Consider the following 13,707-nt stretch of genomic DNA (forward strand, 5'->3'; position numbering starts at 1 on the left):
TAGTATGCTTATGGATGTGTATTTTAATAAAAATAATTCTGTCAAAATAAAACAGAATACAATATTTCTTTATCATGTGTCCAGTACATAGGTATGTTTTTTTAATATTGTTTAAGGTTTTAAAAGTTTCATGCTAAGTACAGGGTAACTCATTTCACAAATGCTAAACTCAATATGAAATTTAAATCATAATAGAAGTATATTGTGCACAGCTTGTTTTTAATTCCTAATTACATTACCTTCGCCTCTCCATTTGAAGCATGGATAGCTCCAAAGGCCAATTTAAAACAGAAAAGGAAAACTGGGAGGTTGTTTGCTACAGTAGGTGTAGGTGTGTCTATAAAAGTCCCAGGAGAAGCTCAACAGATTCCTCCCTTTCTACACACACATCCCTATACATTAGTCAAGTTAAATTCTACTGTATAATGAATTCTCTTAAAATGGAAATATACATTTTGGGTGGCTATTCTATTGAGTTCAAAAAGCCATTTGCTGTTTTTGAAAGAAACCAAGAGATACATGATTTGCTATAATGTCAAGCTATTATCAATACCTATCTGCTGTCTGCTTCCAATATTGAAAGCCTAGGACTGGTTGTATTCTGAATTACCATTAAACAGAATAGTGAAAACCCATGTGAACGGATAGGGCCGTCTAGAGACTTAATTAAGTGAACAACATGAGTTAAAATAACTCAAACTTGATTCCAACATGGGTTACGATGTGTATAGGTATGCTTCAAAAGACAGTATGCCCCAGTATGTCAATTGTCTTTCACAGGTTTTGGATAAAGTCATGAGGCCCTTTCTTTTGCTTCCTACTGCAATACAAAAGAGGACCCTCACAAGTAAGTGAAGGTATTTGTTCTTGTTTTTCACATATTTTAGCAAGTATAAGCCCATGATGCAGATAGATGTTGTGCAAATGGAAAGATTGTGTAAAAAAAATCCAAATGGCCTTTGTGAACAATGTTAAGGGATATTAAAGTCTACCAAACACTAATAACAAAGCTGCAAGCTGATGATTTCTACTCCCACCAGCCCTTTGCTTAACAAACATGCTTTACATGATTGTCAAAAAGTGAATTAAACACATTGCAATATGTCTAACAGGTGTAGGGGATGTCAATATCAATCTCATGGTGGCCAGCAGCAAATCTGAAACATAAATGTAATATAATCTGCTAAACTACATTCAACAAACAGTGGAGCGCCTCCTGTTGGCTGGCTGGCTGAAATACTGGATTAATACATCAATGATCAACATCTGTTAAATAGGAGAATACATACTGTAACGAAAAAGACCAAAACACATTCAACTGTGAATACAATGAACAAAAACAAACAAGAAACAAAGTTGTGGCCACATTTGTAAAAATGACTGGGTCTGTGTGAGAAAAATAGAACTGCAAGAAAGCCAGAATAAGCATGTTGGCAATGATGAGACAATGGTCTTTCAAAGCACTAATATGAAAAGACTGATGGACTGACTGTGTGGAATAAGTGTGGCAACTGGCAAGTACCATTGGTTATTAGAAAAGTTGGTCAAATTAAAAGCCTTGTATTTGGAAAATAGTTCCACTTTTTTGTTCAATATCATTATATTGTATATATTCAACATCTGACTTCATAAAGGTATCTTCAATACAATTAGCAAGTAAAAACCAGGGATTGATTTCCAAATTCAAATTACCCAAGCACTGTATGTCTGTGTATTTTTACTGTATGCAAGTGTAGTATATTTCCAATCAAGTGTCTCCACTAGTTTGATGTGTAACATAAGGCAGCACAACACAGGCAACCCAATTCTGATCTTCTTTCCACTAATTGGTCTTTAGACCGATCACATCAGATCTTTTTCAGCACTGATCTGATTGGGTCAAAAGATGTATTAGTGACCAATTTGTGAAAAAAAGTTCAGAATTGGGCTGCCTGTGTAAGCGCAGCCCTATGTTACACATCAAACTAGTGGAGAAACTTGATTGGAAATACACTACACTTATATTGAAACTCCTAAATGAATCAGTGTCATTATTTCATTTGTGCTACCTTCTGGGGCTTCAAGGTGACCAGCGGGTTAGTGGCTTACAGCCACGTGCAGTCTCAGAATCAAATTCAGACCTTTAACTTTCCATTAAACCCATTTTTGGGGTAAAGGCATACTAAGAAGTAAGAATTTGAACCAAAAAATTCTGGTCCTAAATAGGAGCCACTATACTGCTGGTTAAACATACCTCTTTCTACAATATCCCATACTGAGATGACAAAAGTCCTGTGAAAGTTCTGAATGAGAAACCAGAGTATTTTGCTTGGTAACGACAAAGCATGCCAATGTGAATTTATTTGATATGATGAACATCTTTAAAATACTGTGTAGGGAATTCAAATCCACTCATAAAAACAAAAACGGAATTCGATAATTTTTTTCAAGATGAGCACAACAAACTGACCAAATAAAAACTTGAAAATGACTAGATAAACAGAATAATAATTAATTATCTTTAAATAGTGTCACACATTTTGTATTTGATAATACTAAATTAAAAACAAGCTTTCTCCTCATGTTCTACTCATTCCCCTGCACATCCTGCTTCTGCCAAATGGCAAGCGACACACCAATTCAAACACATGATCTCCTCAGTCATCTGGCAACCCATTGGAAAGTCCTCTTCTTTGTAGTCCTGAACATTGCCTTAAGGATGAAATAAACAATTTTGGAACTACTGTATTGTAATCTGTTCAACACTATTTCTGTACTCCAAACTGTAACCTTACAATCCTGTTTGATCATGTTGATGATAACAGCATGGGCCATGTGTAGTCAAAAATGTTCCATAAACTTTCCCTATAGGCTCAACAATCATTGACATGCTGCTAGAAGGGGAGGGTCGTTATGTGTGGGTGTCCGTGCAGACTCACCTGGACTGGGGCTAGTGCAAAAAGCTGTCAACTCTGGCGAAGGAACAGGAGCCTGAGCGGACCCTGGCCATGAGCTGGACACACTCTGTGGCCTGACCTACAGCCAGCATCAGAGGGGGCTGCTTAGGCAAGTTCTGAGACTCTGAGGGGTCAAAAGACAACACAGGGATCATCAGAGTGTGTACATTAACAAAGCATGTGCGACTCAGTAGAGGCTGCTGAGGGGAGGACGGCTCATAGTAATGGCTAGAATGGAGTCAATGGAATGGTATCGAACACATCACAGACGTGGATTCCATGTGGTTGATACCACTCCATTCCAGCCATTATTATGAGCGGTCCTCCCCTCAGCAGCCTCCACCGGTGTGACTCAAACTTGTACATGGCAACATGTACAGCATGTTTCATTAGAAGAGAGTTAACACACACTACCATTGTAGAAAAAGAAAAAGAACTTGTGAGCGGGAGTAAAAAAACCATCTAGTGTGCTTTCATGACATTGTGTGTGTGAAACTTAGCCTTACCCAAGATGGCGCTGTTGAGAGCAGAGCAGATATTTTCTCTCTGCATTGGGTCCAGCTGTTGCCCAACTGGGCAGTTCCAGGGATCTGAATATGCTAATAGACTGAATGCATCCTGTGGTAAAAGAGAGAGGGAGATAAAGAGAAAGAAAGAAAACATTGTAACCAGTTCAAGCAGAATAGCCCATATTAATGACTATGATTTGGAAGCAGTTGAATGGTCTGTCGTAAACAGAGGGAACATCATTAGACCAGGGGTAGGCAACTACATTCAGCCGCGGGACGGTTTGTTTTGTCAGAGTGGAGAGTCGAGGTGCCGGAACATAATTATAATAATTTGTCACACTGGAAATTGACCACAACTAAGCCTAAAAATAGATTGTATTTGAAAATAACAATCATTTTATACCTTGAATTACATTGAGACACGATCACACGTCTCTTGGGAACAGATTCCCTAAATTAAACACATTTTTAGCTGAATTCCTGGGTTTTTTAGTCTTTTCCGACCAAAAACGAAAAAACCTCTTGCGGGCCTGTTGCCGACCCAATGGCCATATACAAGTAGATGTGTGTAAACAGCTCAGAAGGGAAAAGGAATACTTAGTCAGTTGCACAACTGAATGCATTCAACTGGAATGTGTCCTCCACATTTAACCCAACTCCTCTGAATCAGAGAGGTGCGGGGGGCTACTTTAAATCGACATCGTCGGCACTTGGGAGCAGGCGTTGTTCGGGGTTAACTGCCTTGCTCAAGGGCAGAATGGCAGATTTTTGCACCTTACCGGCTCGGGGATTCAAACCGGTTACTTGCACAACGCTCTTAACCACTGCCGCCCTTGGAAATCCTGCAAGTCATTGTATTGCAGCATAACAAAACATGCCCCAGGGCGGTGGTTGACAACTATATAATTTGTGAGTCATAGTCACACAGTGTACCAGTCTTATTTTGTGTGAAACCTCCCAGGCCTGTCCCCCCCCCCCCCCCCGGTACCTGCAGCATCTTCTTGTGTGTGGCGTTCTTGCCATATTCCCGGCACAGCTGCTCGTTGAGGCCCTGCAGCTCACGGCCAAACTGGATCATCCTCTCTGTGGCTGCCTGGTTCCCTCCACACAGCTGTCTGGAGGCACAGCTGTCTTCTCCAAGGAAGGAGGGACACACACACACAGGGTCAGAGGCCAGCCGCGGACTGAGAGTGTATTTTACACTTGCACCTGACAATCAAAATAGGAATTGTGTGTGTGTCAAGTGCCTGTACCTGCCACTCCATTGCCCAGGCTGGCGTCCTCAGCCTGCAGGATTTCTTGATGCTTGTAGGTGCCGTTCATGATCCGAGTAGAGGAGTTCTCCGCCACCCCATTAGTGTAGTGCTCTGCCTCGATCTCCATCTCACTGTCACTGCAGAGGACCCACAGTCAGGTTCACTCATCCATACAGAACGTCATTATACCACAGATGGTTTGCCTCTCTCTCACATTCACGGACACAGATGACAGACACCCCAGTAAAAACAGAAATACATTACTAAACAGAGAAACCCTTGCCTTGCCACACACCTGGTCTCCTGGTTGCTGGTGCCACTGTGAGGCTGGGACTTGGTGGAGTCAGTGGAGTTGGACTCAGAGTAGTTAACAGAGGAAGGGGAGGAAGAGGAGGAGGAGGAGGCAGAGCTGACACCAGGGTACTTGTTGTGGCTCTTGTTCTTGTTGGGAGGGGTGACCCCGTTACTGCATGTTGGGCTGTCTGCTCCTGGAGTGGACAGAGAACCAGGGTGAAACAGATACAACAGATACAAAGAGATAAGAGAGAGGATTGTGTAACACACTACGTGGATGGATAGGTAAGTAGGAGTGTGTAGGGTGGATAGGTGGATTTGCAGGTGTTTCCCTTACCTGCGCTGTGCAGATGGGGGTTGGTGGCTCCATGTCGGGGGCTCAGGCTGGGGGAGCCAGGGTAGCTGTCCTGGGACTTGGGGGAGCGGACACTGAAGCATCGTACCTCACTGTCTGTACCGTTCACCATCTCCACAAACTGCCGACACCTGGGAGATACGGGCAACTATTAATCTGCCTGACATTCACTCTATTTCGACACTCAAACAAATGGCTAACACCCTCGCCTTCTTTGCACTAACACTCACACTTGTCTTTTCATACTAGCACTGACTTTGCGGATAACTACTGTATTAAAGAAAAATGTGCTTGACTGTACTACGACTGCGGAGAAGGAATGCACTGAGTCGCTATGGATAAGAGCATCTTCTAAATGACTTGAAATGTTTTTGTATTAGTCTCACTCTGACATCATTCACAACCACTCCACTATCCATCTAAGAGTCTCATCACTACTCTACAACCTATGTCTGACATTGTTTATCCAGGAATACATTGTACTATTAGATATCAACCACTACATTCTGCTTAACTGTCTGATATCTCATGCAGTCTGAACACAATTGTTATTGCAATACTTCAATTGCTTTCAGAGGTCGGCAAAGGTGTGGCCACGTAAGATCATGTCTTTGTACCCTGAAATATATAAATGCAACAGGAACAAGTCAGACTGGTTCCAGAGTATGAGTATCTGGCTTTATGGATACATGTCATTACCATTGGATGAATGTCAAACAGATCAGCAACTGCTCTGCTCACTCCTCTTCCATGACAAAATGGAGCAACAGGCATGACCAATCAAATCATGAGTTCCCTCAGCGGCAGCAACTGTGACCTTGTGCTCACCCTGCCCCCTCTCTGTGTAACACTCCTCTATTGCTACAACAAGCTCCTTTCTACCTCTATAAGAGACATAAATACTGGCTTTCTTGCTGTGTGTCTGCTTCTCATCGGATCACAGTATTTATTAATCTAATGTCTTTGTGGCATAAACACACAGCTGGGAAGCAGGCCACAGCTTTCCTGCTAAGTGCTTCTAGGGTTGTATTGCATGTGACGGAGCCTGCAAAGGCACTACAAGACCAGCAGTGCTTATCTAAGCCCCACAATTCCAATACTCCTCCATTTAGCCCTTCAATAAACACTCATAAGAGTCCCATAGTTGGGTTCAAGGCTGCTCACTTCAACATGAACAGTAAATTGGAGTTGTGTTCTAGGAGCCCAGGGTACAGCTGCTGTGTGGTTTCGATGGCCTCGCCAACCCTCCCTGCCAATACCAGCTTCTGTATTCCTGTTGACAAAAATATGCATGTTACCATTAAAAACTGATTGGATGGATGACTGTGGGGAAAATGAATGACAGTGATTGGTCCTCAGTGTTTCCGTGGTATTGTCAGCGTGGAGCCTTTATGTGGTTCTCACTCTGTCTGTTCTTTATGGAGGTCTGGTCCTCCTGGATCAAGGTTTCTGTAGCCCTGGCAAAGGCTGTGGCTGTGGCACAGTACCCATGATGCACCAGGTAGGTGGATACCATGCTGAAAGAATCAAATACATGATTTAGCCTTACAGTAGTACAGAGAAAGACAAAGTAGTCTGTTAGGGTGGGTGATAAGTAGGGCTGTGGCGGTCACAAAATTCCGTCAGCCGGTGATTGTCAAGCAAATAACAGTCGGTCTCACTGTATCTGACCGTTAATTAGCAAACACATTTAGCATCTCCAGGCTTCCACAGTGGCCTACAAGCCACTGATCTTGGGAACATCAACATTTTAAAAATAAATAAAAATCAAGTAAATCTATGTAATATAGCCTACACCTTCACATTAAATCCATTATTTATTTTAGAGAGGTCTAAAGAAGCATGATATGAAGAAAATGTAGTCTATTTCAGAAGAACAGAATAGCATACGCCAAGTTGTCCTTATGTTAGGTTCTGATGTGGCTATGCCAAATGGCTGTGGGCTACACTAGTTAATTTAGCAGACAAGATTTACTTTGAATAATTTTATAGTATGAAGAATACAATTCAACAAAGCGGAATAAAATAGAAAGGATATTTTCTCCAAACGATTTGAGGGAGTGGCACATGTGGCTATTCTGTGTTGAGCGGTTAACAAAGAAATAGGTACTCCTATATGCTTAATTTAGAGTTTTCAATGTAAATTTACAAACGTTGGGCTGTATGTTTTGATTTTTAATACATTTTAAGGTTGCATGATGAGATTCTAATGATGATTTGAAAAAAGTTGCTTGAAAGGTATGAGCTTTGCTTAGTTTTTTGCGCAGGCTGTACACACTCCAATAGTCTCTCATTCACAATTGGAGAAGCACTTCATAACGCCTAGAATTTCCCGCGGCATCCCCTTTGTGTGGCCAGAATGCACCCTAAAAAATGCCATGCCTTTTGCGGCCAGCGGCCATTGTGCCCTTCTCCCGGAGTGCTTCGCGCTCCATCACGTGATCCGGTCTTTCTCACAAGCTACAAGTGAAGACAGACACATCGGGGACGCAACTGGGAGCCTCCTTATCCAATTCCGAGGTGCATATTGAAGATGTTGGAAGAACTGTCCACATTTACTTTTCGTCAGCCAACAAGATGAGTACGCCGAACAAACAGCAAAAGCACTAGCCTATGTCAATCTACTATCCCCCATAGTACAAAGGTCGACCTGTTCTATTCTGTGTAAGAAATAAATATTCTAAACATAGTCTGGGACAGTTGTGGGATGAGATAGATCCCAAATTAATACAACCACATGGTACTAGGCTATAAGCGCGAATGTTCAATTAGCAAATGCAATTATGCATATATGCTTTTATTATAAAAGGTGCATTTTTATGGTGAAAATGATCTTCCCCAAACTTGAAACTCACATACTGCTTATATATGCCAGTTAGGCTCTACATCCCTTGTAAAGCGGATTAATGTGCTTAATTATATTAAGTTATTTGGCTACTTTAGTTGTGATACAAACCTCATTAAAACATATAGGCCTATGGGCTAGGCTACATGAGGTGTGTGACTAGGATTCGAAAAAGTCACAAAAAAAGGTTGTTTCTTATGCTGGGCATCATAATATAAGTCATAATATATAATTCACAGGTGATAGGCTAATATTGTCACCCATCAGACTATTGTTGATTTAATCTAGTCTTTACATACACTAAATAATATATGTTTGGTAGGCTACTAATGACCATCAGCAGCATCAGAGCTTGGAGAAGCCTAATTACTGTGATTAAACGGTCACGTGGAATTTGACTGCATTCATGACTCGTGACCGCCGGTGTGGTGGTAATACAGCCACCGCAAAAGCCCTAGTGATAATTGTGGTGTGGGTATGGATCCCTTACTTCTGAAGCACTGCCTGCCACTCTCCCAGTCTCTCTCCGATGGGGAAGCGGGCGATCATGCCGTGGATCTTAGCCCTCCATTCACTCATATAGTCCTCAATGTCAAACACAAAGGGCTGCTGGCCAAAGTTAGCATCCACAATCTCTCCTGGAGTCTGCAGGCCCACTGTGGGGTAAAGGTTGGGCTGTGGGTAAAGGGAGAGGTGTGAAAACACATTCCCCCTCTGGCCATAATAGGAAGAACTTGCCATTCATTTTGATCACTTGATAATTTGATGGCATGGCAACCCGTGAATAATGTAGGACTTTTATATCATCACCACTAATGGAAGCAGCAAAGCTACCACTACTGATTGCAACAGAAGTCCTTGACATTGAACATGTCCACATTTCAGTGTAATACTCACAGGGAGATCTGTAAAGGCTACACCTGGAGAACAAACAGAGAGAAAAGTGTTAATGGACTGGAAGAAATTTAAAATGTTATAATCTGCAACCAAGTAAACAGAATTGTATAAATTGCCTGGGAACATTTCAAATGGGTGAAGCATATTGTAATTTCATATAACAATTAACTTGGATGTTTTTTACCCTGCACTGTTGGTACACAGTTCTCACCTAGACTGATGCCGTTCTTGGTGTAGAAACAGGTGTTGTTAATTAGGTTCACACAGCAGCCAATCACATCGCCTGTGGTGAAGGTTGGGCCATATGGTTGGCCAGTCCCTGAAGAACAGAAGGAGTGTCCATCGTCGCCATGGTAACCATATGAGTGCTTGTCCCAGCCTGGGATAGGAAACAAGGCAGAAGTGATTAGAGGAAATCTAGACCCATGGTATGAATATTGAATATTACACATTAACAACCTGGAGGAAACGACAGAGAAAAGCAAGGCATATTGAACTAACACTTTCACATCTCAAATCTAGCTAGATTAATATGCATCAGGTCATGGTTAGGGCAGTGCTACTCATACATTTGAGAGGGGAAGGAGTGAGATGGGTGACCCCAGCAGTGTGATGAGTAATATAATCCCCATAAAGACACTGTGACATGGGGTGGTGCTGAGCCTGACAAATGGTCTCTTTCGAATTAGGATATCCCCACTCCTGTCCTGTGTAGCATGTGCAATTCTATGGGTGGCCAGCGAGAGGCATCCGTCTCTGAATAGGAGCACTGACTGATGAGTCATACTCAAAACAGAGCAGTACATATGATGTATGTGCATGGTATCAATAGGGACGGGGAAGGAGAGTAGACTGTGTGCAGAGGGAGATGTGGATGGTAGATCTTCAAGTCAGTGCATGGGTTTGTGTGTGGCCTGTGTGTGTGTGCAGTGAGAGTATTGTCTGCTCAATCAGTGTCTGTCACCAACCAAAAAGTGAAAGTGGCACAGAGAAAGTAGGTTGTGTGTGAGAACTGTGAGGTATTAGATGAATCTGCAGAGCAGCGCTGCCAGGGATATTGGTCCTAAAGCTGGGCTCAGTGTTCCCTTCATGCTAATGAAATGGGCAGGGCTCCACTATGGGATCAGACACACAGAGGTCAACAGGGAATATTAAAACTATTCCAGCCAGAACCAGACCATACACCCACACGGTCACAGAAATGTACTGAAGTCCATTGGCATATAATGTACTAGAAACCTAAATAAATCTTCATAAACAATATGTTCATGCAACTAAACTCTCACACACACACAGGCTGCCATTTCCACCATATTCCAACCATTGTGTAACAGAGATACATTTGAGCTGGGAGAGAATAAACAGCAGTTGTAGTCAGCAAGAGCATGTAGAATTGGCTGGATGAGTCCAAAGCATTCCAAAGGCCTCCGGCGCCATGGAGAACCCAATAGGCAGGTGACACAGCCTGAGGCAGGGTTCATATTATTGGTCAGAGCAGCATGGAGGAATGATCTAATAGGCAGGGAATTGCATCAGTGCACAAGGGAAAACATACTGTAGCTCCCCATGTGCCAAAGTTAGCCCCTCGGCAGCAATATGCCAACCCTCTTCCAACCTGTCTTGTGTCCCCAGCAGCCACTGTACCAATCAGTGACATCTTCACGTGCATGAGGGTGGGGGAAAGGGCGAGAGAGAATTTGATGGAATTATGCAAGAATGTATTAAATCTACATGTACTTTCTGCTTAACCCCCATTGTCTGTTCAACTGGTGACGAAAGAAAGAGTGTTTGATTAACAAATTACTGCTGAGCAGTGGGCCAGGCCAGGGTGCAGATGGCCCTGTATTTATGCAGTGATACCGCTCACATCTCCGCTCTGTTTGGTGGCAAAAACACTCATCTACTAGCCTGTTTGGTTACATTCAATCCAATCTCATTAGGCCTTGGCATGAGTTTCTGCTTGGATGGGTTCATTCACTGTATCAGTGTGCTGCAGACAGACCAATTTGATCTATGTTCTGACCATTCAACAGTAGGCCTATATGTAACTCTATTGTAGAATTTCTAATTGAGGAAAATTCCATTTGGGCCCAGACTGTATACTGTATTGAGGATGAGATGGCCTTAAGCGGATTTCTTTAAATTCAATTATCAACAATTACTTGTTTATTTCTCCCTTCCTCTTCAATGAATGTGAGCCAGCCACCCTGCCTGTGGCAGCTCCACTATCACCTGACCTTCATACATACACTGAAAGCTTTTATGTGGAGGAAAAAAGGTACTTGCTGGTATTTCACATGTTACATTTCATCCTGTCATTACTAATGGCTGTGCTCAAACAAGCCATGCATGTTCTGGAACAGCCAGACACTCTGGGAGACATCACTACACATGGTTTCAATGTGACATGGAATCTAAATCCATCCAGGCACTCCAGAGGAAAGACGGTAAATCTGGAAACATAAATCTGGATATAGATTACCATGGCACTCTAAAACGTAGCAAACCACATGCAAAAGATTAACACCTTGAAACTGTGCCCCTCGAATAGTAAAAACTGAACCATATGATGTGTTTTTTTATATCGAGAATCACATCAGTCACTGCTGCAGTGATGGTGTGAGGAGATCCATCTGAAGATAACATGTTTTCATTTTTTAGTTGGGTTAATTTTAGAGTTGTATTTAAAAAAAAATACATGTAGTTGTCCACAATCTATTACAGTCGCACAACCAAAGCACACACTGACTACTACCCCTTGTCCTTCAATCCTAAACCAATCCAGCAGAGATTATAGGCAGGGCAGGGTTCTTGCTGTGAACCCTCTGACCTCCAAAACCCACACTCATCCCATACTGACTCACAGCTTTCCCTTCTGCCATCGCTCTACCTTCCCTCATACTCACCAGGCAGTCTGTTCATGTTGACCCCCTGGGCAGACAGACCAATCCCCATGTACCTGGAGACAACAACAGGAGGTCAAAGGTCAGAGACATCATTAGCTTAGACAACATGAGTCAGTCTGATATGGGTCAATAGCTGGACTGATTAATCCTTTCAGACCCAAAGTTGCTTTCCTTTATTTACTACTCTCTTTAGTTTCTCAACATGCCATTTTCCACTGCAGAAATAGAGATAGGCCTACAGTAATAGCTAACATGAGTAAACAGATCGTGGTGTAATAATGACAAGTTTGAGGTTAGAACATTAGCGGTACTAACTATCAGCAAATACGTACCCATCCCTGCCCTTGCTGACAATCTTCACTTCAAAGTAGTAGATCCCACAGGCGGCTGGTATGGGATGAGTGGCACGCACAGACGCGGCATCCTTATGGTTCTTCCCATGGCCTACAGAAGGAGCAAAATGTTGTGTTGCAGTCAGTACAGTGCACCACAAACATCCCACAGCTGTCAATCTGAAAAGGTTGAGGCTTCTCTCCCCATGGACCCTGAAAAGCCTCAATCTGTACGAATTTCAAACCTCAATAATTTCCCTGTCAATCCTACCTCTATTTACAATAATATTCATGCAAATTCATACTTAAATCCTGTGACATGAAATCTTAGAGCGCTTCCAAGTACCCTTCATAGCTGTATACATGAATGCCAAACTAGTCAGAAAAATGGAATTCACTTAGCCTGGAACACTCTGGCAGCAAAGTAATGTCAGGGTCAGTATAGTGAGGCTGTCACAGTCTCGCCATTCCATCCAGCTCATAATTGTGACAGCTCCCAGGAGTAACCTAGAGAGCTTACACAACCCCTGTGTGTGTGTGTGTGTGTGTGTGTGTGTGTGTGTGTGTGTGTGTGTGTGTGTGTGTGTGACTGTAAGCTATCCCTTTTTGCTGGTTGATAACACGACACTTAAAGGCCAGTCACAGTGCTGCTGAGAAGTACACTACATGAGTAGCAAGTATGTGGACACCTGCTCGTCAAATATCTCATTCCAAAATCATGGGCATTAATATGGAATAGATCCCCCCTTTTGCTGCTATAACAGCCTCCACTCTTCTGGGAAGGCTTTCCACTAGATGTTGGAACATTGCTGCGGGGACTTGCTTCCGTTCAGCCACAAGAGCATTAGTGAGGTTGGGCCCCGATGTTGGGCAATTAGGCCTGGCTCGCAGTTGACGTTCCAATTCATCCCGAAGGTGTTTGATGGGGTTGAGGTCAGGGTTCTGTGCGGGCCAGTCAAGTTCTTCCACACCGATCTCGATGTACCATTTCTGTATGGACCTCGCTTTGTGCACGGGGGCATTATGCTGAAACCCGGAAAGGGCCTCCCCACTGTTGGCATAAAGTTGGAAGCACAGAATTGTCAAGAATGTCATTGTATGCTGTAGCGTTAAGATTTCCCTTCACTGGGACTAAGGGGCCAAGCCTGAACCATTAAAAACAGCCCCAGACCATTATTCATCAGCCACCAAAATTTACAGTTGGCACTATGCTTTGGGGCAGGTAGCGTTCTCCTGGCATCCGCCAAACCCAGATTTGTACGTCGGACTGCCAGATGGTGAAGTGTGATTAATCACTACAGAAAACAAGTTTCCACTGCACCAGAGTCCAATGGTGGCTAGCTTTACACCACTCCAGCCGACGCTTGGCATTGCGCA

General features: G+C 42.9%; 1 protein-coding gene across 2 annotated transcripts in view; it reads right to left on the reverse strand.

Annotated features, from left to right (window-relative positions):
• The window catches only part of LOC120053912 (ran-binding protein 10), a 28,923-nt gene continuing 15,216 nt past the window's right edge, over positions 1 to 13,707 (reverse strand). Inside the window, exons 2-15 of one of the 2 annotated variants that reach the window (XM_039001223.1) lie at positions 12,331 to 12,442; positions 11,999 to 12,051; positions 9,304 to 9,471; positions 9,093 to 9,115; positions 8,686 to 8,870; positions 6,755 to 6,867; positions 6,515 to 6,623; positions 5,333 to 5,481; positions 4,997 to 5,189; positions 4,699 to 4,838; positions 4,434 to 4,576; positions 3,443 to 3,554; positions 2,919 to 3,060; positions 1 to 2,691 (exon numbers count right to left, since the gene is read on the reverse strand). In XM_039001223.1, coding sequence (XP_038857151.1) covers positions 2,930 to 3,060; positions 3,443 to 3,554; positions 4,434 to 4,576; positions 4,699 to 4,838; positions 4,997 to 5,189; positions 5,333 to 5,481; positions 6,515 to 6,623; positions 6,755 to 6,867; positions 8,686 to 8,870; positions 9,093 to 9,115; positions 9,304 to 9,471; positions 11,999 to 12,051; positions 12,331 to 12,442 — 1,631 coding nt within the window. In that variant the 3' untranslated portion in view covers positions 1 to 2,691; positions 2,919 to 2,929. Of the gene's footprint in view, positions 2,692 to 2,918; positions 3,061 to 3,442; positions 3,555 to 4,433; positions 4,580 to 4,698; positions 4,839 to 4,996; positions 5,190 to 5,332; positions 5,482 to 6,514; positions 6,624 to 6,754; positions 6,868 to 8,685; positions 8,871 to 9,092; positions 9,116 to 9,303; positions 9,472 to 11,998; positions 12,052 to 12,330; positions 12,443 to 13,707 lie in introns of both variants that reach the window. The other variant, XM_039001222.1, reaches the window with a different exon arrangement.

This window comes from Salvelinus namaycush, chromosome 9 (genome assembly GCF_016432855.1).
Source record: "Salvelinus namaycush isolate Seneca chromosome 9, SaNama_1.0, whole genome shotgun sequence".
Classification (NCBI taxonomy): domain Eukaryota; kingdom Metazoa; phylum Chordata; class Actinopteri; order Salmoniformes; family Salmonidae; genus Salvelinus; species Salvelinus namaycush.